The 25,842-nt window shown below is 37.4% G+C and overlaps 1 protein-coding gene across 1 annotated transcript in view; it reads right to left on the bottom strand.

The window, feature by feature from the left end:
• The window catches only part of LOC132545737 (uncharacterized), a 33,345-nt gene extending 7,880 nt beyond the window's left edge, over window positions 1–25,465 (bottom strand). Inside the window, exons 1-2 of the mRNA XM_060209427.1 lie at window positions 25,299–25,465; window positions 1,811–2,181 (exon numbers count right to left, since the gene is read on the bottom strand). Of these exons, the coding sequence (XP_060065410.1) occupies window positions 1,811–2,181; window positions 25,299–25,465 (538 nt within the window). The remainder of the gene's footprint in view (window positions 1–1,810; window positions 2,182–25,298) is intronic.
• Window positions 25,466–25,842: the final 377 nt, after the last annotated feature.

Below are 25,842 nucleotides of genomic sequence, written 5' to 3'. Positions count from 1 at the left end.
AAAATGATTGGATTACAAAATTGCCGTTCAGCTTGCTGGACTGACCACAAATCCGGAGCAATGTATATTACATAAGTAATTTAATATTTAACAGCAATTGCTTCAGGAATATATAATGATTTTGATAACAATTCAATATAAACCGTTGTTTTCCGAATTAAATAAATTTCTGGGTATTGAACTAGAATAGATATTACGTGATTTTATATACGTAGCAGTATTTCTGATGATAGCAGGTAATTTATAGACACATAAGAAGTACATACAGTATCTCTACAGATATACTCGATCTATCAAGGATTCCCTGCTGACGTCTGAACCAAAGTTCCTCTATATGACAAGTATTGACATGAAGTAGACATGTATACATGTATTATCCCCTGGCGTATTAACGCGAGGTGATGACTAGATCGCATTTGTCCGTAGAAAATTCGTACGAGAAAGATTTATTGGGTTGTAAGTACCCTGACGATCGTACAATCGATGACAGACAATGTGATTAAGACTGATACAGTGATAAGGGCCTTGTTATCTCGGACGTAAATTGTCTATGATGTACTGAGAATGAGTTGGGTAGAACTTTTTAACGGTTTTCGTTGTCTGCTTTTTTGCAGTTTAATGAACCGTTATAACTTCGTTAGAGACAGGAGGAATCGAGTACAACAATGTACTTTTGCTGTCAATTAACAGACTATTACTGACAAAAGAAACCGCCCAGCTGCGGCCATCATTGGATCTCCTGGGAAAACTAAGTGGTATTTTTGTTGACTGGCGTTCTCGAATTATATTTATCATAGATATATTTTATAAACTGGCATCTATGAACATAATAGATAAACCCTCGAGGAATAAGTAACGACCAAAAGATTTATAAAATAATTCAAATTCAGAAATTTTAATAATAAAATTCAGTAATGACAGATCATTCACTCGTCTAACTGGCAAAGTTGACTTTCTTGAAAATTGGATCTTCTCAAATCTTACTTTTGGATCTGTAGTGAAATTAGTGACAAGTATTTCCTTCATTTTTTCTGATGTTGCCAAATTCGACCACAAGCTAAAATCGAGTATTTTCAGTTTTGATTTGAGCATGCCCTATATATATCACTAACACTGCGTTATGTTTCAGGCAATATCAAAGTTTAATCAAAACAAATGATAGATTGAAAATGCTCACATAGGTATTCACTGAATTAATTACATTGACTACGGTACATCAATACGACTCACAATCTGTTACCTGAGGGCGTGATAATAAAGTAATCATAGGTATTCCTGCTATGTATCATGTATCGATTCTCAGTGAACAATGCTACATCACAAGAATATTAAAATGATATTGGGTACGTTTTGAATTATTGTAACATATTTCTCCTTTGTTACAGACTTGGAGTTGCTCAAATGTCTAAGAACCATAAGATCTTCACATGATTTTCAGAAAGTTTACAATGGCCCTTTACTTGGTACCAAAGACACTGTTTCGCACTTTAAGGCCAATTATGAAAATCGATATTAACAATAATGCGGATAAATCAGATTTAAGAACAAAATGAAGTTTAAATAAGTGAAATGTAACAATACAGTATGCGTAAAATATCAAACTATTCCAGACAAGCACTTGTTTGTTGTCAACTGCAGCAGCGGTCGCAGCTTGTAATGACAATCTGATTAAAATTCAGATCTTCACAACTTAATCAAATAATTGTTAGTAATAACACTATCGTCTCATCAAATTTACTCGCCAAAGATTGTAAATATTCAATTTTCAGTAACTATATATATATACTATACCTTTATAATACAATCTTACCGTCAGATCTGAGCTTTGAGGCTAACTGTGACACTCTAGTTTCCATAAGGTCATACTGCCTGCTGATATTTCCCAATTTTTCGTTGAACAAGGCTAGTTTGTCGTTTAGAAATGTATTCAAATCCGACTGATTGTTGACTTCTCGTTCGATTGTTTCTCGCGCCACTACTTGCTCCTTGAACGCCATTTCCATCAAATGAAGACGATTGGTTAGGTCTGAAAACACGTGTGACCATGGACAATTCTCGTGGTTGATGTCCGTACACTGGTCTGCTGACGTCAGCGATCCGTTTTCTAATAGAACATTGGAGGAGGCAGACGACAGCATCCACCTCATCGTCGTGATCACCCCAATTACGGAAAACATACACCTGGAAAAAGAAAAAATGGACAAGTGAGCTACGATGCTAATAGTTATATTTCGACGAAAGGACAAGTCACTTTTTCCTCTTTGTGAGATGTTGGTAAACACTTTGAACATTTTTATAAAAAGTTTTAACAAAGTACCGACTGTCACTACTTTCTCAGTATGACAGACCACTTGTTTTATAGCATATTCTAGTATTGCGCAAACTCCTGAAAGTGAAAAAACCGTTTCCGAGTTCTTCTGTTGTTTCGTTATTCTGTCAAATCGACAATAAATGACACGACCAGACATAAAACAATTCTATTGAATTCCACAAACAATCTTTACATTATTGTGCACAGTAGAATGTAGACGATGGTTAGGCTTCCAATGATATGGCCATCCACATTGAGAGCCAAAGGTAACTTGACAGAAACGTCGATATGTTGTAGATATCCTACATGCAGCAGGGGATTATAAACAACAATTGGTCGACTCTACATCCAATAACATAGATAAAATGGTGGCTTCTTGTGTCATGTCTTTGGGCCTTGTCATAAATGTCATAAAACACATGAGATTATTGTGATTGTCTCGGTACTGCACTAAGATAAATATGTCTTTAAGGGAAATTAATTTCAGATTTTTTTTCTTTGCTTTTGTTTTCAGAAATACGAGTCATAAGTAAGGAAAATTTTACACTCAGGTAGATAGAATCAATTAAACTCGGTAAATCATTTGATTGTCATTCATCTTCCTGGATTTCGGGTATTGCCGTATTTCCGTATGAGAATGTATGCTAAAACGATCAAGATCTTTTACTTTTTCGTTGACTGAATTAACGGTAATGTGATATTTTGTTGATTTACTTTCAGTTTGTACTGAAGCACTAGCCATTGATGTTAATGTATAGATAGGATGAAATTAGGAAGAACTGCAATAGTCACAAAAATGACAAAGGGCTAAAGACTATGGAACAAAATAACAAATATGATATTGCTTGCTTGTGGCAACAGAAGTCATACAAGTGAACTTCCAGTGATGTAGAGAAATGTCATGGTATTTCGGGCAGATCTTTGCCGATGATAGGTGCCTTCATTTTAAACAAGAGAAAGTGACGTGCGTTGTAGCAATATGAGCTAGTTGCTGATCCTCTCTTAAGAATTAGGTGTAATTTATCAAGGCATCGGATTGAGAATATCACATCAACGGGTAACAAATTACACAACAAATTCAGAATTTACCAGAGTGGTATCGTCACTATCCCACGACTCATATCACAGTGGTGTCCTTCTAGTCCTTCAATACACGAATTCCGCCATTTTTACAAGATGGTGTAGAAATGTTGGAGAAAGAGCGACATATGTCTAGGCTTGTTGTGAGTCAGACCATTAATGTTACATTGGTAGTCACAACAGGAAACTTTTCCGTAAATCTCTTTTCCTCGAATGACTTCTTTGTGTTTCATGATATATCGTGACTATATATATAAGAACATCTGGTGTGTTGGCGTTAATACGTATAGAAGAAAGTAACTCCCTATAAAATCAATACTGATGTAAGCTGTATACCAGGTATAGGCTAAAAGTCGGATTAATATCGATAATATTTTACCGTAGTCATCATTATCATTGAATAAAGCGTAAGCGTTCAAACTTTTTGTATCGACTGCTTTGTAATGCATATTATTTTTTGTTTTCATATGACTTCAATGTAATACTACATCAGAGATTGGATTCAAGTATATAACTACAATGTAATACTATAACAGAGATTTGGTTCAAGCACATAACTACAATGTAATACTACAACAGAGATTTGGTTCAAGCATATAACTACAATGTAATACTATAACAGAGATTTGGTTCAAGCACATAACTACAATGTAATACTATAACAGAGATTTGGTTCAAGTATATAACTACAATGATACTATAACAGAGATTTGGTTCAAGCACATAACTACAATGTAATACTATAACAGAGATTTGGTTCAAGCACATAACTACAATGTAATACTATAATAGAGATTTGGTTCAAGCACATAACTACAATGTAATACTATAACAGAGATTTGGTTCAAGCACATAACTACAATGTAATACTATAACAGAGATTTGGTTCAAGCACATAACTACAATGTAATACTATAACAGAGATTTGGTTCAAGCACATAACTACAATGTAATACTATAACAGAGATTTGGTTCAAGCACATAACTACAATGTAATACTATAACAGAGATTTGGTTCAAGCACATAACTACAATGTAATACTATAACAGAGATTTGGTTCAAGCACATAACTACAATGTAATAATATAACAGAGATTTGGTTCAAGCACATAACTACAATGTAATACTATAACAGAGATTTGGTTCAAGCACATAACTACAATGTAATACTATAACAGAGATTTGGTTCAAGCACATAACTACAATGTAATACTATAACAGAGATTTGGTTCAAGCACATAACTACAATGTAATACTATAACAGAGATTTGGTTCAAGCACATAACTACAATGTAATACTATAACAGAGATTTGGTTCAAGTATATAACTACAATGTAATACTATAACAGAGATTTGGTTCAAGCACATAACTACAATGTAATACTACAACAGAGATTTGGTTCAAGCATATAACTACAATGTAATACTATAACAGAGATTTGGTTCAAGCACATAACTACAATGTAATACTATAACAGAGATTTGGTTCAAGTATATAACTACAATGTAATACTATAACAGAGATTTGGTTCAAGCACATAACTACAATGTAATACTATAACAGAGATTTGGTTCAAGCACATAACTACAATGTAATACTATAACAGAGATTTGGTTCAAGCACATAACTACAATGTAATACTATAACAGAGATTTGGTTCAAGCACATAACTACAATGTAATACTATAACAGAGATTTGGTTCAAGCACATAACTACAATGTAATACTATAACAGAGATTTGGTTCAAGCACATAACTACAATGTAATACTATAACAGAGATTTGGTTCAAGCACATAACTACAATGTAATAATATAACAGAGATTTGGTTCAAGCATATAACTACAATGTAATAATATAACAGAGATTTGGTTCAAGCACATAACTACAATGTAATACTATAACAGAGATTTGGTTCAAGCATATAACTACAATGTAATACTGTAACAGAGATTGGATTCTAGCATAATTTCTCTCAAATGTATGAGAACAATACGTCATTAGTAACCACTGGCTTAACAGTTCATTTATGGCTGATCCGATAACATCCTCCCATAACTTAAACGGGCTTCTTAGAATCAGTCACTTTATGTGTGATCAAAGGTGTCGGTCGGGCGCCTTAACAGTATAGAGGTGGCACACAGCGGAATTATTTCAAATGCAAGTACACATTTGGGAGAAATATTGTCAGTAATTCCAACAGGAGCTGCTAGCGTTACGTTTGAGAAGAGCTCTCGGAACTTTGAGTCAACAACTTAAAATCCTACTAAGGGATCTGTGTGCATTATATAAACTAATGCAATCATTTTCTGAACATGTTTTCACATATCGTTACAAGTTCTCTGTTCGTCTTTATCGTTTTCGCGTGTCGTAGACAAACGGGACAAAGAAGATAATGATTTATATGGCTCCAAAGCCAACATTATCTGTGTCATGGTACCTACCGTCAGAATACAAATATTCCGATAATATGACAAATATTAGCAAACAATAAAATATCAATGCTGCGTAGTTATAAGAACTAGGCACAAATTCATAAAGCCCATTGGAGACAAATATTACCTAAAATATCACCAGAACTTTGCTCGGTATCGCAAATATGATCTTCATTTTGTAAAAAAAAAAATGAATAAACAAACAAACCTATCAATGATGAATTGCTTACAGCTTTTTTCAAATACATGTAATGGATTTCTGTCGAGGCAAACTCCGTTCCGTTATGCTGGTGTTGTGTTCCCGGCTTTGCTGGAAACAGCTTAGTTATATGATAAGAATGACTGCGATAAACCAATGAAAAAAGACAGTGAAGTAAAGAGGAGAGTAACGTGCAGCATGAGAATACGTTGTCAGATCTCTAATACGTAAGTTATCCTGGCAACCCTGCTAGACAGAACAAGCCATCATTGCTTGACCAATTTAATTCACAATGACAACCTAAACAATCGAATGCTATCAAAAGTGATTGAAGAGAAACACATTCCAAATCGAGACAAAGTGAGTGAGGTCATGTGTGGTTTTGAATCTATCTACATCCGGTTTAACCACGAATATTGAAATAATGTTAACGAAATGCAATCGAATCCAACAAAATGTTGACGGTCGCCATAATTTTATAAACCTTGATGTGTATGAAAGATTCGTAACTGTAAAATAGAAAAAAAATAATAACCATACAATTAAAAAAAGTAAAAATGCAACGAGTCCTGCGTCAGCGTGTATCCCGGCTTCGTCAGAAATACTTAACAGTAACTTAATCCATTCTTAAATAAGTAGCTTGATCTTAAGAGAAATAGTCCGACATTGCTCCAACTTAGCAAGAAGAAAAGAGACCACTGGCTATCACCACTATATAGATTATTGTTACAGTGAAGACCGATATCAGAGACAAGTATAGTTGTAACAGGAACCGTTACATCAGTCTCCCCAATAGCTGTTTCAGATAATGCTTATTGAAACAGGAAATAGATTTAATCCTTCACTAAGCCTATCATCACTAAAGCAGGGTTCCTGAACTCTGGAGGCATGCTTCACACAACAGAGGCAGTCATATGGTACGGGTAAGCTATAGCCAATCAGTAGACTCAACCAGACGACACCAGACAACTTACGAAATGATTATCAACATAAGCAAAGAGGGTTGGGAGAGCTTTGACACCTTTGACTATTTTAAAGTTTCAAGTTTAAACATTTGTGGCGGCCATACTTGTTGTTCAATAAAAAAAACGGTTGCACTATTGTGTTCCTTACATAAGATATCATCTATGTATTAATTTTCCTGAAAATAGACAATCTCTTAATTTGAGTGGGAGCTGCGACCATCGTGTATTTGAAAAAAAAAACCGTCTCAAACAGAGCTCAAACGAAGTTTCGTCGGAATCTAATCATCCATTTTGCAAAATGTGTCGGACAAAGCGAGGTGGAAGAAGAATATTTAATCAGCACAACTATTTGTAATATCTAGTAAGTAAGAGTACATCAGAGACTAATATCTAGAAAGTACGTATGATATTGGTACGGCCGAGTCAGCAGAGATACATCCGTGACATCTATATTATGAGCACTACTATGTATGATATTGTCACGGATGAGTGAGCACAGATACTCAGTGACCACTATATTATGAGCACTACTATGTATGATATTGGTACGGCCGAGTCAGCAGAGATACATCCGTGACCTCTATATTATGAGCACTACTATGTATGATATTGGTACGGCCGAGTCAGCAGAGATACATCCGTGACCTCTATATTATGAGCACTACTATGTATGATTTTGTCACGGACGATTTGGCAGAGATAGTCAGTGACCAATATATTGCGAGCACTACTATGTATAATTTTGTCACGGATGAGTGAGCAGAGATACATCAGTGACCACTGTATTATGAGCACTACTATGTATGATATTGGTACGGCCGAGTCAGCAGAGATACATCCGTGACCTATATATTATGAGCACTACTATGTATGATATTGGTACACTACTATGTATGATATTGTCACGGATGAGTGAGCAGAGATACATCAGTGACCACTGTATTATGAGCACTACTATGTATGATATTGGTACGGCCGAGTCAGCAGAGATACATCCGTGACCTATATATTATGAGCACTACTATGTATGATTTTGTCACGGACGATTTGGCAGAGATAGTCAGTGACCAATATATTGTTATGTATAATTTTGTCACGGATGAGTGAGCAGAGATACATCATACCTCTATATTGTGAGCACTACTGTGTATGATATTGTCACGGATGAGTGAGCAGAGATACATCAGTGACCACTATATTATGAGCACTACTATGTATGATATTGGTACGGCCGAGTCAGCAGAGATACATCCGTGACCTCTATATTATGAGCACTACTATGTATGATATTGTCACGGATGAGTGAGCACAGATACTCAGTGACCACTATATTGTGAGCACTACTGTGTATGATATTGTCACGGATGAGTGAGCAGAGATACATCAGTGGCCTATATATTGAGAGCACTACTATGTATGATTTTGACGGATGAGTGGGCAGAGAACTGCAGTGACCAATATTTACAATAGCACAGTAAAAGCTTTATTCAGCGCTATAGTCGTCCCCGTGAGATGATAAAGCAGTTCAGTCTACAGATCAATACTAAAAAGGATACGTTATATTGAATGTTATAACTACAGAATCATAACCTATTTGTGTATGGAAGTGTGCTTGTTTATGTAGAAAATGGAAAAATGTTGCTCAGAGGAAAGATATAGCGATAATATATATAATATATAATATATATATATATATATATTTGTATATATTACAAACACAGGAAAAAAATTATAACATATATATATACTATATATATATATATATATATATATATATATATATGATATATATATTATTGTCTTATACATATATACTATAATCATGACGTATATACATATATATATATATATATATATATATATATATATATATGTTATATATATATATACATATATATATATACTATATACAGAGGGTTGTTCAAGTATATATATATATAATATATACACAGAGATATATATATATATACACTATATTTAAAGTGTGTGTTGCACTACAATGTAATGTAAAGAATTGGTTGTGCACATAACTGTGTGTGTGTGTGTGTGTGTGTGTGTGTGTGTGTGTGTGTAATGTGTGTGTGTGTGACGTGTGTGTGTGTGTGTGTATATTGTGTCAATACTACAGTGATAAGTGTGTGTGTACTTGTTACTATGAGTGTGTTCCTAACTACAATGATACTGTAACAGTTTTTAACACAATGTAATACTATATTATTTTTCATAAAATGATAACAGAGATTTGGTTCATTGAGATTTGGTGTCAAGTATGTGTGTACAATGTAATACTATAACAGAGATTTGGTTCAAGCACATAACAGTACATGTGTGTGTGTGTACTATAAACTGTGAGATGTTGGTTCAAGCACATAACTGTGTGCAATGTAATACATAACAGTGATGTATGTGTTGTGTAACTACAATGTAATGTATAGAGAGATTTGTGTTCAAGCACATAACTACAATGTAATACTATAACAGAGATTTGGTTCATAACTACAATGTAATACTATAACAAGATTTGGTTCAAGCACATGTAATACTATAACAGAGATTTGGTTCAAGCACATAACTACAATGTACCAAATAATATAACAGAGATTTGGTTCAAGCATATAACTACAATGTAATAATATAACAGAGATTTGGTTCAAGCACATAACTACAATGTAATACTATAACAGAGATTTGGTTCAAGCATATAACTACAATGTAATACTGTAACAGAGATTGGATTCTAGCATAATTTCTCTCAAATGTATGAGAACAATACGTCATTAGTAACCACTGGCTTAACAGTTCATTTATGGCTGATCCGATAACATCCTCCCATAACTTAAACGGGCTTCTTAGTGTCACTTTATGTGTGATGGTGTCGGTACTATGCCTTAACAGTATAGAGTGGCACACACGGAATTATTTCAAATGCAAGTACACATTTGGGAGAAATATTGTCAACAGGAGCTGCTAGCGTTACGTTTGAGAGTAACAACTTAAAATCCTAGTCTGTGTGCATTATATATTAATGAATCATTTTCTACATGTTTTCACATATCGTTACAAGTTCTCTGAACGTCTTTATCGTTTTCGCGTGTCGTAGTGTGGGACAAAGAAGATAATGATTTATATGGCTCCAAAGCCAACATTATCTGTGTCATGGTATGTCAGAATACAAATATTCCGATAATATGACAAATATGCAAACAATAAAATATCAATGCTGCGTAGTTATAAGAACTAGGCACAAATTCATAAAGCCCATTGGAGACAAATATTACCTAAAATATCACCAGAACTTTGCTCGGTATCGCAAATATGATCTTCATTTTGTAAAAAAGAAAATGAATAAACAAACAAACCTATCAATGATGAATTGCTTACAGCTTTTTTCAAATACATGTAATGGATTTCTGTCGAGGCAAACTCCGTTCCGTTACTGGTGTTGTGTTCCCGGCTTTGCTGGAAACAGCTTAGTTATATGATAAGAATGACTGCGATAAACCAATGAAAAAAGACAGTGAAGTAAAGAGGAGAGTAACGTGCAGCATGAGAATACGTTGTCAGATCTCTAATACGTAAGTTATCCTGGCAACCCTGCTAGACAGAACAAGCCATCATTGCTTGACCAATTTAATTCACAATGACAACCTAAACAATCGAATGCTATCAAAAGTGATTGAAGAGAAACACATTCCAAATCGAGACAAAGTGAGTGAGGTCATGTGTGGTTTTGAATCTATCTACATCCGGTTTAACCACGAATATTGAAATAATGTTAACGAAATGCAATCGAATCCAACAAAATGTTGACGGTCGCCATAATTTTATAAACCTTGATGTGTATGAAAGATTCGTAACTGTAAAATAGAAAAAAAATAATAACCATACAATTAAAAAAAGTAAAAATGCAACGAGTCCTGCGTCAGCGTGTATCCCGGCTTCGTCAGAAATACTTAACAGTAACTTAATCCATTCTTAAATAAGTAGCTTGATCTTAAGAGAAATAGTCCGACATTGCTCCAACTTAGCAAGAAGAAAAGAGACCACTGGCTATCACCACTATATAGGTTATTGTTACAGTGAAGACCGATATCAGAGACAAGTATAGTTGTAACAGGAACCGTTACATCAGTCTCCCCAATAGCTGTTTCAGATAATGCTTATTGAAACAGGAAATAGATTTAATCCTTCACTAAGCCTATCATCACTAAAGCAGGGTTCCTGAACTCTGGAGGCATGCTTCACACAACAGAGGCAGTCATATGGTACGGGTAAGCTATGGCCAATCAGTAGACTCAACCAGACGACACCAGACAACTTACGAAATGATTATCAACATAAGCAAAGAGGGTTGGGAGAGCTTTGACATACACCTTTGACTATTTTAAAGTTTCAAGTTTAAACATTTGTGGCGGCCATACTTGTTGTTCAATAAAAAAACGGTTGCACTATTGTGTTCCTTACATAAGATATCATCTATGTATTAATTTTCCTGAAAATAGACAATCTCTTAATTTGAGTGGGAGCTGCGACCATCGTGTATTTGAAAAAAAAAACCGTCTCAAACAGAGCTCAAACGAAGTTTCGTCGGAATCTAATAATCCATTTTGCAAAATGTGTCGGACAAAGCGAGGTGGAAGAAGAATATTTAATCAGCACAACTATTTGTAATATCTAGTAAGTAAGAGTACATCAGAGACTAATATCTAGAAAGTACGTATGATATTGGTACGGCCGAGTCAGCAGAGATACATCCGTGACATCTATATTATGAGCACTACTATGTATGATATTGTCACGGATGAGTGAGCACAGATACTCAGTGACCACTATATTATGAGCACTACTATGTATGATATTGGTACGGCCGAGTCAGCAGAGATACATCCGTGACCTCTATATTATGAGCACTACTATGTATGATATTGGTACGGCCGAGTCAGCAGAGATACATTCGTGACCTATATATTATGAGCACTACTATGTATGATTTTGTCACGGACGATTTGGCAGAGATAGTCAGTGACCAATATATTGCGAGCACTACTATGTATAATTTTGTCACGGATGAGTGAGCCATCAGTGACCACTGTATTATGAGCACTACTATGTATGATATTGGTACGGCCGAGTCAGCAGAGATACATCCGTGACCTATATATTATGAGCACTACTATGTATGATATTGGTACGGCAGAGTCAGCAGAGATACATCCGTGACTTATATATTATGAGCACTACTATGTATGATATTGTCACGGATGAGTGAGCAGAGATACATCAGTGACCACTGTATTATGAGCACTACTATGTATGATATTGGTACGGCCGAGTCAGCAGAGATACATCCGTGACCTATATATTATGAGCACTACTATGTATGATTTTGTCACGGACGATTTTGCAGAGATAGTCAGTGACCAATATATTGCGAGCACTACTATGTATAATTTTGTCACGGATGAGTGAGCAGAGATACATCAGTTACCTATATATTGTGAGCACTACTGTGTATGATATTGTCACGGATGAGTGAGCAGAGATACATCAGTGACCACTATATTATGAGCACTACTATGTATGATATTGGTACGGCCGAGTCAGCAGAGATACATCCGTGACCTCTATATTATGAGCACTACTATGTATGATATTGTCACGGATGAGTGAGCACAGATACTCAGTGACCACTATATTGTGAGCACTACTGTGTATGATATTGTCACGGATGAGTGAGCAGAGATACATCAGTGGCCTATATATTGAGAGCACTACTATGTATGATTTTGTCACGGATGAGTGGGCAGAGAACTGCAGTGACCAATATTTACAATAGCACAGTAAAAGCTTTATTCAGCGCTATAGTCGTCCCCGTGAGATGATAAAGCAGTACAGGATCAGTCTACAGATCAATACTAAAAAGGATACGTTATATTGAAGTCGGTACTTTATCGATCTGTTATAACTACAGAATCATAACCTATTTGTGTATGGAGAAGTGCGCTTGTTTATGTAGAAAATGTAATGTAAAAATGTTGCTCAGAGGAAAGATATAATCCTTTCGGCTTATTTTCACAAAATCAACCAGAATACACCAATATTGAACAGATTCGTGTTCAGATATCATTTTTTCAGCTTATTATTACACAACACAGGAAAAAAATTACAACATTAAACAGGGTCATAATCCGGGCTCAAGTTCAATTAAACTTGGGCATAACACGAACAAAGCTTCCGGTTTATGAAATACCTGTTCATTATTGTCTTAAAACAGAATGTTACTGCGAATCATGACGCAGTAGCGATATGAACCCTCAACAACTATAGATCATTGGTTCAAACACAGGACATCGGTGTCGCACAATACTAACTTGTCACGTTTAATACTAAGCCATACTTGTTATGTGCTGATGTATTGATGTGTTTGTAATCACCTATGACTTTTTTACAGGCCTATGTAATGTTTTTACAGGGTCCAGTAACACTGTGAATGGTATGTTTTAACAGCGCCCAGTAACACTGTATATGGTATGTTTTACAGCTTCCAGTAACACTGTGAATGGAGTGTTTTACAGTGTCCAGTAACACTGTGAATGGTATGTTTTACAGACACAGTAACACTGTGAATGATGTTTTACAGCGTCCAGTAATGGTATGTTTACAGCGTCCAGTAACACTGTGAATGGTATGTTTACAGCGTCCAGTAACACTGTGTATGGTATGTTTTACAGCTTCCAGTAACACTGTGAATGATATGTTTACAGCGTCCAGTAACACTGTGAATTGTATGTTTAACAGCGTCCAGTAACACTGTGAATGGTATGTTCACGGCGCCCAGTAACACTGTGAATGGTATGTTTACGGCGTCCAGTAACACTGTGTATGGTATGGTACACTGTGTGAATGGTATGTTTTTACAGCGTCCAGTAACACTGTGAATGGTATGTTTTTACAGCGTCCAGTAACACTGTGAATGGTATGTTTACAGCGTCCAGTAACACTGTGAATGGTATGTTTTACAGCGTCCAGTAACACTGTGAATGGTGTGTTTTAACAGCGTCCAGTAACACTGTGAATGGTATGTTAACAGCGTCCAGTAACACTGTGAATGGTATGTTTTTACAACGTCCAGTAACACTGTGAATGGTATGTTTTTACAGCGCCCAGTAACACTGTGAATGGTGTGTTTTTACAGCTTCCAGTAACACTGTGAATGGTATGTTTACAGCTTCCAGTAACACTGTGAATGGTATGTTTAACAACGTCCAGTAACACTGTGAATGGTATGTTTACGGCGTCCAGTAACACTGTGAATGGTATGTTTTAACAGCGCCCAGTAACACTGTGAATGGTATGTTTACAGCGCCCAGTAACACTGTGAATGGTATGTTTTTACAGCATCCAGTAACACTGTGAATGGTATGTTTTAACAGCTTCCAGTAACACTGTGTATGGTATGTTTTACAGCTTCCAGTAACACTGTGAATGGTATGTTTTTACAGCGTCCAGTAACACTGTGAATGTTATGTTTAACAGCGCCCAGTAACACTGTGAATGGTATGTTTACAGCGTCCAGTAACACTGTGAATGGTATGTTTACAGCGTCCAGTAACACTGTGAATGGTATGTTTTTACAGCGTCCAGTAACACTGTGAATGGTATGTTTTTACAGCGTCCAGTAACACTGTGAATGGTATGTTTTTACAGCTTCCAGTAACACTGTGAATGGTATGTTTACAGCGCCCAGTAACACTGTGAATGGTATGTTTACAGCGTCCAGTAACACTGTGAATGGTATGTTTTAACAGCGTCCAGTAACACTGTGAATGGTATGTTTACAGCGCCCAGTAACACTGTGAATGGTGTGTTTTTACAGCGTCCAGTAACACTGTGAATGTTATGTTTACAGCGCCCAGTAACACTGTGGATGGTATGTTTTTACAGCGTCCAGTAACATTGTTAATGGTATGTTTTTTACAGCGCCCAGTAACACTGTGAATAGTATGTTTTATGTTTTACAGCGTCCAGTAACACTGTGAATGGTATGTTTTTACAGCGTCCAGTAACACTGTGAATGGTATGTTTTTACAGCGCCCAGTAACACTGTGAATGGTATGTTTTTACAGCATCCAGTAACACTGTGAATGGTATGTTTTAACAGCTTCCAGTAACACTGTGAATGGCATGTTTTAACAGCTTCCAGTAACACTGTGAATGGTATTTTACAGCGTCCAGTAACAATGTGAACGGTTTGTTTACAACGTCCAGTAACACTGTGAATGGTGTGTTTTACAGCTTCCAGTAGCACTGTGAATGGTATGTTTTTACAGCGTCCAGTAACACTGTGAATGGTATGTTTACAGCGTCCAGTAACACTGTGAATGGTATGTTTTTACAGCGTCCAGTAACACTGTGAATGGTATGTTTTTACAGCTTCCAGTAACACTGTGAATGGTATGTTTACAGCGCCCAGTAACACTGTGAATGTTATGTTTACAGCGTCCAGTTACACTGTGAATGGTATGTTTGTACAGCGTCCTGTAACACTGTATATGGTATGTTTTTACAGCGTCCAGTAACACTGTGAATGGCATGTTTTTACAGCGTCCAGTAACACTGTGAATGGTATGTTTTTACAGCGTCCAGTAACACTGTGAATGGTATGTTTTAACAGCGTCCAGTAACACTGTGTATGGTATGTTTTACAGCTTCCAGTAACACCGTGAATGGTATGTTTACAGCGTCCAGTAACACTGTGAATGGTATGTTTTTACAGCGTCCAGTAACACTGTGAATGGTATGTTTTTACAGCGTCCAGTAACACTGTGAATGGTATGTTTAACAACGTCCAGTAACACTGTGAATGGTATGTTTACGGCGTCCAGTAACACTGTGTATGGTATGTTTTACAGCTTCCAGTAACACTGTGAATGGTATGTTTTTACAGCGCCCAGTAACACCGTGAATGTTATATTTTTACAGCGTCCAGTAACACTGTGAATGGTATGTTTTTACAGCGTCCAGTAACACTGTGAATGGTATGTTTACAGCGTCCAGTAACACTGTGAATGGTATGTTTACAGCGTCCAGTAACACTGTGAATGGTATGTTTTTACATCGTCCAGTAACACTGTGAATGGTATGTTTACACAGCGCCCATGTTGGTATGTTTTACAGCGTCCAGTAACACTGTGAATGGTATGTTTTACAGCGTGTAATGTGAATGGTATGTTTTACAGCGTCCAGTAACACTGTGAATGGCATGTTTCTACAGCGTCTAGTAACACTGTGAATGGTATGTTTTTACAGCGTCCAGTAACACTGTGAATGGTATGTTTTTACAGCGTCCAGTAACACTGTGAATGGTATGTTTTTACAGCGTCCAGTAACACTGTGAATGGTATGTTTTTACAGCGTCCAGTAACACTGTGAATGGTATGTTTTTACAGCGCCCAGTAACACTGTGAATGGTATGTTTTAACAACGTCCAGTAACACTGGGTATGGTATGTTTTACAGCTTCCAGTAACACTGTGAATGGTATGTTTACAGCGTCCAGTAACACTGTGAATGGTATGTTTAACAACGTCCAGTAACACTGTGAATGGTATGTTTACGGCGTCCAGTAACACTGTGTTTTTAACAGCTTCCAGTAACACTGTGAATGGTATTTTACAGCGTCCAGTAACAATGTGAATGGTATGTTTACAGCGTCCAGTAACACTGTGAATGGTATGTTTACAGCGCCCAGTAACACTGTGAATGGTATGTTTACAGCGCCCAGTAACACTGTGAATGGTATGTTTACAGCGTCCAGTAACACTGTGAATGGTATATTTACAGCGTCCAGTAACACTGTGAATGGTGTGTTTTAACAGCGTCCAGTAACACTGTGAATGGTATGTTTTAACAGCGTCCAGTAACACTGTGAATGGTATGTTTTTACAGCGTCCAGTAACACTGTGAATGGTATGTTTTAACAGCGTCCAGTTACACTGTGAATGGTATGTTTACAGCGTCCAGTAACACTGTGAATGGCATGTTTTTACAGCGTCTAGTAACACTGTGAATGGTATGTTTTTACAGCGTACAGTAACACTGTGAATGTTATGTTTTTACAGCGCCCAGTAACACTGTGAATGGTATGTTTTAACAACGTCCAGTAACACTGTGTATGGTATGTTTTACAGCGCTCAGTAACACTGTGAATGGTATGTTTTACAGCACCCAGTAACACTGTGAATGGTATGTTAACAGCGTCCAGTAACACTGTGAATGGTATGTTTTTACAGCGCCCAGTAACACTGTGAGTGGTATGTCTTTACAGCGTCCAGTAACACTGTGAATGGTATGTATTTACAGCTTCCAGTAACACTGTGAATGGTATGTTTACAGCGCCCAGTAACACTGTGAATGTTATGTTTACAGCGTCCAGTAACACTGTGAATGGTATGTTTTAACAGCGTCCAGTAACACTGTGAATGGTATGTTTACAGCGTCCAGTAACACTGTGAATGGTATGTTTTAACAGCGTCCAGTAACACTGTGAATGGTATGTTTAACAGCGCCCAGTAACACTGTGAATGGTATGTTTACAGCGCCCAGTAACACTGTGAATGGTATGTTTTAACAGCGTCCAGTAACACTGTGAATGGTATGTTTTAACAGCGTCCAGTAACACTGTGAATGGTATGTTTTTACAGCGCCCAGTAACACTGTGAATGGTATGTTTTTACAGCGTCCAGTAACACTGTGAATGGTATGTTTTTTACAGCGCCCAGTAACACTGTGAATAGTATGTTTACAGCGCCCAGTAACACCGTGAATGGTATGTTTAACAGCGTCCAGTAACACTGTGAACGGTATGTTTTTACAGCACCCAGTAACACTGTGAATGGTGTGCTTTAAAAGTGTCCAGTAACACTGTGAATGGTATGTTTACAGCGTCCAGTAACACCGTGAATGGTATGTGTTTACAGCACCCAGTAACACCGTGAATGGTATGTTTTAACGGCGTCCAGTAACACTGTGAATGGTATGTGTTTACAGCACCCAGTAACACCGTGAATGGTATGTTTTAACGGCGTCCAGTAACACTGTGAATGGAATGTTTTTACAGCTTCTAGTTTATACTCTCTATGGTATGTTTTTACGCTGTGATTGAAAGGCAACTTCTGGTAATGCTTAAAATCGATGTCGAAATGGATGCCTTGAAATACACTTATTAAGAATTATTTGCACGATTACAATAAATTTGATGACAGTCAAATGATTGATGAGATAGTATCAAGGTAGAGGGCAGTCAGAGACCTACAATAACGTGTCAGACTTGAAACTGAAAATGATCGGATAAGTTTATCTCTTACACGTAACATCTTAATCATCACGCCAGCTTAATGTTAAAACGGTTAACTCGCAAAAACAATACATTAACGCTAATTGACAGTAATACGGCATCATAGTCCAGAAATGTCTTTCTCTCAGTCTAATATTTGACTTTTACCAGGAATGGTACTTTTCCCATGATGTATTTGCGCCAAAGCAGACTTTTCCGTGGAACGTTGCCAGGGACATTTTATCGTTATCTAGAATGGCACGCCAGCTCTATATCAACAGTACCAGTCCCCTTGCAGTCCGTTTCCCTTCGATAACACATCAATAAATGCATGTCTGCACTGAGATTCATTTTCCACCAGGCACACCGGATATGTCAAGGATACATGGCCATATTTACTTAATTATACACAACCTTCATTAATCTATCTCAAAAGAGGGCGCCACACTCTTAAACTGTAAGACCTATCATTTGAAATATCCCTCCTCAGCGGTAAAACGGGTTCCACAGAGGAAGCCTGTATCCCACATGGACCAGCCTGTTAGACGTGTGTACCTCTCTAATGTTTGTTTTTGTTTACTGTTCATGTGATAATGAAGCCTCTCTGACAATTCGGTGTGATAACAGCAATACCTACTGTATCGACAATAAACCACAACCAAAATTCTAAAGGGTAGCAACACAAACTGCACTAACGTTATAGAAATATCTTAAAACCAAACATATTGATTTCCTACATAACTGTGTCGTTAATCCGTAACCAAACCGAAAGTGACATTTTAAATGCCTTGTTAAAAGTAAATCTGGTTTACTGATGTTAAATCTTTGATATGCTTCTTAACTTCATTCTATAATCTCAATCACAGTTACAACCTGGACATCTCTCTCGTTGTCATAGCTACCACCTTTTCTCTAACTGTGACAACATGGACATCTCTCTCATTGTCACAGCTAGAACCTTTTCTCTAACTGTGACAACATGGACATCTCCCTCATTGTCACAGCTAGAACCTTTTCTCTAACTGTGACAACATGGACATCTCTCTCATTGTCACAGCTAGAACCTTTTCTCTAACTGTGGCAACATGGACATCTCTCTCATTGTCACAGCTAGAACCTTTTCTCTAACTGTGACAACATGGACATCTCTCTCATTGTCACAGCTAGAACCTTTTCTCTAACTGTGACAACATGGACATCACTCTCATTGTCACAGCTAGAACCTTTTCTCTAACTGTGACAACTTGGGTCTCTTCTCTCAACGTGACAACTACAACCTTTTCTCTAACTGTGACAACTTGGGTCTCTTCCCTCAATGTAACAACTAGAACCGGTAGGATATTGGTGGCGTCGACTGTTTCGGTTTTGTAGGTGGTGAGAGAAGTTCTGATGTTGTAGATAGTGAGAGATGTGGATGGGATAGAGATGGAGTCGACTGTTCTGGTGTTACATAATGAGAGAAGGGGATGGGATAGTGGTGGAGTCGACTGTTCCGGTGTTACATAGTGAGAGAAAGGGATGGGATAGAGATGGAGTCGACTGTTCTGGTGTTGTAGCTAGTGAGAGAAGGGGATGGGATAGAGATGGAGTCGACTGTTCTGGTGTTACATAATGAGAGAAGGCGTTGGGATAGTGGTGGAGTCGACTGTTCCGGTGTTACATAGTGAGAGGAGACGGTGGGATTGTGGTGGAGTCGACTGTTCCGGTGTTTTAGATAGCGAGAGAAGGCGTTGGGATAATGATGGAGTCGACTGTTCCGGTGTTACAGATAGTGAGAGGAGGCATTGGGATAGTGGTGGAGTCGACTGTTCCGGTGTTACATAGTGAGAGGAGGCGTTGGGATAGTGGTGGAGTCGACTGTTCCGGTGTTACATAGTGAGAGGAGGCGTTGGGATAGTGGTGGAATCGACTGTTCCGGTGTTACATAGTGAGAGGAGGCGTTGGGATAGTGGTGGAGTCGACTGTTCCGGTGTTACATAGTGAGAGGAGGCGTTGGGATAGTGGTGGAGTCGACTGTTCCGGTGTTACATAGTGAGAGGAGGCGTTGGGATAGTGGTGGAGTCGACTGTTCCAGTGTTACATAGTGAGAGAAGACGGTGGGATTGTGGTGGAATCGAGTCTAACACATTCGATTGACCAGACTACCTGTATAAAACTGAAATATATTTCAATCCGTTACTTACATGTAGATGTATTCAGGTACAGGACATTTGAAGTTCTAGTTAGATAATTAGTGTAAGTTTCCTTTGTTAACCGCAAGATATTACACAGCGTGATGTGTTTAATGTTTAACACGCGCGTGCCAAACATGTAAACAACATACGTTTTATATCATCTGCAGATGCTGAACATTTCAATGTAAAGAAAAAACTTTTTAATGTGAAGAATCTATCTGTTAGGTGATTTCTACAGCTAAGCAGCTTTTAAAAATACCGGCACTCTAAACAGCAATTAGCCTTATTTAAGTATTGTTCGTTTCGTTAATTTGCCAGTGTGTCATGAATACCATTACTGCAACTCTGGCACTTTTCGCGTTTATCAAATCTGCCTGAAAATTTAACATATTAGCATTCAACCAGGTACATCAACGCGAACAATTCCTTTGAAGAGTCAAGTAGTTGATATTTGCAGATACGATATTGACAAGCACACGTATTAACATAAAACTTGTATCGTTGAATAGTAGTAATAAAATGATGTTATAGAATTTGTATCATTTTTTTGTTTGGCAGTCTAGAGGCCTCACTGGAACCAAATTTAGTATATTGAACATGCATTACGTTCGGACAAAATTTAACAGGGCCATTAGGTGTGTATGTTGAAAGACAAATTAGGCAGTGTGTGACTTAGGCTGGGAGTGATCGCCTGTATAGGGGACGTTTTACTTCATTCCACTGAAGTGATATCACTAAAACGATTAGGTGATATCAACAATCCATTGTAGAGATGCCACCTGTCTGATTCGGCGAGATCAATTTAGTATGGTGATATCTCTAACAAGATTGGGTGATATTGCCGTGATGAATAGGTGAAATCACCAGTAGAATTGGTGATATCTCTAACAGGATTGGGTGATATCGCCGTGATGAATAGGTGAAATCACCATTAGAATTGGTGATATCTCTAACAAGATTGGGTGATATCGCCGTGATGAATAGGTGAAATCATCATTAGAATTGGTGATATCTCTAACAAGATTAGGTGATATCGCCGTGATGAATAGGTGAAATCACCATTAGAATTGGTGATATCTCTAACAAGATTGGGTGATATTGCCGTGATGAATAGGTGAAATCACCATTAGAATTGGTGATATCTCTAACAAGATTGGGTGATATTGCCGTGATGAATAGGTGAAATCACCAGTAGAATTGGTGATATCTCTAACAAGATTGGGTGATATTGCCGTGATGAATAGGTGAAATCACCAGTAGAATTGGTGATATCTCTAACAAGATTGGGTGATATCGCCGTGATGAATAGGTGAAATCACCATTAGAATTGGTGATATCTCTAACAAGATTGGGTGATATCGCCGTGATGAATAGGTGAAATCACCATTAGAATTGGTGATATCTCTAACAAGATTGGGTGATATCGCCGTGATGAATAGGTGAAATCACCATTAGAATTGGTGATATCTCTAACAAGATTGGGTGATATCGCCGTGATGAATAGGTGAAATCACCATTAGAATTGGTGATATCTCTAACAAGATTGGGTGATATCGCCGTGATGAATAGGTGAAATCACCATTAGAATTGGTGATATCTCTAACAAGATTGGGTGATATCGCCGTGATGAATAGGTGAAATCAGTGGAATAAAAAGTAAAACGGTACTCCAAATATGTGACACCACCTTGTAACGATTTCTCCAAACAATCGGTGATATCGCTAGAATGAATAGGTGATATCACAAATTCAAAATGGATAGATCATGTCGTTATAAATAGGTTTCATGACCTTATTGTGTTAGTGTTATCACACAGTGGGATAAAAAGTAAAACGGCATCCCATACACGTGACGACATATAGATCATCATTAGGTATCCTGATAGATGCATGAGTAGTAATATAGACCTCCAAATCTGTTCGCTTTGAACACGGTACGGTAAGGTAACATAAATCTTAACCCGAAGAAAAACTCGTTCTCACGTAAAGCATACCACATGATTTGGCACTTGCATCTAATTTAGTTCATTCAGTTACACCAGCACGTGCGCCAAGTTGTCGTCTGTTCAGCGTAGTTCATGTATATTTAATGCTTTTAAATCTAGAACATTTAAATCTCATGGAAAATGCCAAGGATCGTATCAAGTCTTATAAACCAAGAGAATACCGACCAGTAAACAATATACACAAGGACCGTATCAAGTCTAACACCAAGAGAATACCGACCATTAAACAATATACACAAGGACCGTATCAAGTCTAACACCAAGAGAATACCGACCAGTAAACAATATATACAAGGACCGTATCAAGTCTAACACCAAGAGAATACCGACCAGTAAACAATATACACAAGGACCGTATCAAGTCTTATAATCCAAGAGAATACCGACCAGTAAACAAAACAATATATACAAGGACCGTATCAAGTCTTACACCAAGAGAATACCGACCGGTAAACAATATTCACAAGGACCGTATCAAGTCTTATAATCAAAGATAATACCGACCAGTAAACAATATAGACAAGGATCGTATCAAGTCTAACACCAAGAGAATACCGACCAGTAAACAATATACACAAGGACCGTACCAATTCTTATAATCAAAGATAATACCGACCAGTAAACAATATACACAAGGACCGCATCAAGTCTTATAAACCAAGAGAATACCGACCAGTAAACAATATATACAAGGACCGTATCAAGTCTAACACCAAGAGAATACCGACCAGTAAACAATATATACAAGGACCGTATCAAGTCTAACACCAAGAGAATACCGACCAGTAAACAATATACACAAGGACCGTATCAAGTCTAACACCAAGAGAATACCGACCAGTAAACAATATACACAAGGACCGCATCAAGTCTTAAAAACCAAGAGAATACCGACCAGTAAACAATATATACAAGGACCGTATCAAGTCTAACACCAAGATAATACCGACCAGTAAACAATATACACAAGGACCGTATCAAGTCTAACACCAAGATAATACCGACCAGTAAACAATATATACAAGGACCGTATCAAGTCTAACACCAAGAGAATACCGACCAGTAAACAATATACACAAGGACCGTATCAAGTCTAACACCAAGAGAATACCGACCAGTAAACAATATAGACAAGGACCGTATCAAGTCTTATAATCCAAGAGAATACCGACCAGTAAACAAAACAATATATACAAGGACCGTATCAAGTCTTACACCAAGAGAATACCGACCAGTAAACAATATACACAAGGACCGTATCAAGTCTTATAATCCAAGAGAATACCGACCAGCAAACAATATATACAAGGACCGTATCAAGTCTTATAAACCAAGAGAGTACCGACCAATAAACAAAATACACCAAGACCGTATCAAGTCTAACACCAAGAGAATACCGACCGGTAAACAATATTCACAAGGACCGTATCAAGTCTAACACCAAGAGAATACCGACCGGTAAACAATATTCACAAGGACCGTATCAAGTCTTATAATCAAAGATAATAGCGACCAGTAAACAATATAGACAAGGATCGTATCAAGTCTAACACCAAGAGAATACCGACCAGTAAACAATATACACAAGGACCGTATCAAGTCTTATAATCCAAGAGAATACCGACCAGTAAACAATATAGACAAGGACCGTATCAAGTCTAACACCAAGAGAATACCGACCAGTAAACAATATACACAAGGACCGTACCAAGTCTTATAATCAAAGATAATACCGACCAGTAAACAATATAGACAAGGACCGTATCAAGTCTAACACCAAGAGAATACCGACCAGTAAACAATATAGACAAGGACCGTACCAAGTCTTATAATCAAAGATAATACCGACCAGTAAACAATATAGACAAGGACCGTATCAAGTCTAACACCAAGAGAATACCGACCAGTAAACAATATAGACAAGGACCGTATCAAGTCTAACACCAAGAGAATACCGACCAGTAAACAATATACACAAGGACCGTATCAAGTCTAACACCAAGAGAATACCGACCAGTAAACAATATACACAAGGACCGTGTCAAGTCTAACACCAAGAGAGTACCGACCAGTAAACAATATATACATGGACCGTATCAAGTCTTATACCAAGAGCATTCCGACCAGTAAACAATATATACAAGGACCGTATCAAGTATAACACCAAGAGAATACCGACCAGTAAACAATATACACAAGGACCGTATCAAGTCTAACACCAAGAGAATACCGACCAGTAAACAAAACAATATATACAAGAAGATCTCTTAAAAAGTAGAAGGAGAAGAAAACCAGGTGTTCCCTCTTAGACCTAGTCGATATATATTAGTTGATAGTATCAAAAATGCAAGTGTGTATAATGCATTTGGGTGAAACAGTTCATAGACATGCATTAGAAAACTAGCGCTAAGTGTAGTGATGGTAGGATAAAGCTGACTGCGGGTTACCGAGGTACGAGGTGTATGTGATCAAACGTCTACATAAAAAGCAAAGTAAATAAACACATAGATAAAATGTTGAAAGTCTCAGACATTATCCGAAAATAAAACATCAAATTAACAAACATACCATTAATTAGCTGTAATGTGCGAGGGAGAAGGATGGATATTGGTATCGGTATTAGTAAATACTGTAACAGATAAAATATTTGTGTCGTGGTTTTCCTGGTTACTAGGGAACCATGAAAATGAGATAGTGATATAAACTGATCTATAAAATCGACGAAAGCCGTCCCTTATAAAATACCAGACAAAAAAAACATCAGTATGGAGATAACAAAACACGTAACTCACCCAATAGTTTTGACAACATCAATAAGAAAAGTGTTGCCTCTCTCCTCGGGTATAGGGGGTCCTATCTTGTCCAGAATCCACCGTCTGTATCCAGTCTTCACAGTGTTTAGCCATCCGTGTTCACCCGTACCGTTTGACATCTTCGCTTGTCCATTGAACGGTTTCATCATTCACGTGTGTGTTTACATTAACTATAAACTCCGTGCTATGTTACTGGGGTGCATGTGGCCTTGTATAAATAGATTGTGAATGAATTCTCCGTGGCTTTTCAATTACAACTTGGATAACAGTGCACTTGTAACATCAATACACTTAGCCGTGCTGGTTCTTAGGTTAAGGTCGACCTGTCTCCATGAGAACCTTCTCCGTCCATATTAGCAAGGACAGTCGATTGATAATAGTGATGCCATGGTACAGAATCGGGAATTCCCAACTGCTTAGAATGGAGTCACTCTTTCATCCACGCACAATCGACATTCGTTATTGATTTTTGCCACTGCGCATGACGAAAAGTGAAGCTGTATTGTAAAAGATGCAAACCTCG

Source organism: Ylistrum balloti, unplaced genomic scaffold (genome assembly GCF_031769215.1).
Source record: "Ylistrum balloti isolate Yb309-2 unplaced genomic scaffold, AGI_CSIRO_Ybal_v1 Utg369856, whole genome shotgun sequence".
In the NCBI taxonomy this organism is placed as follows: domain Eukaryota; kingdom Metazoa; phylum Mollusca; class Bivalvia; order Pectinida; family Pectinidae; genus Ylistrum; species Ylistrum balloti.
The sequence above is the reverse complement of the archived record's forward strand: the minus strand, read 5'-3'. Positions and strand labels throughout refer to the sequence as shown.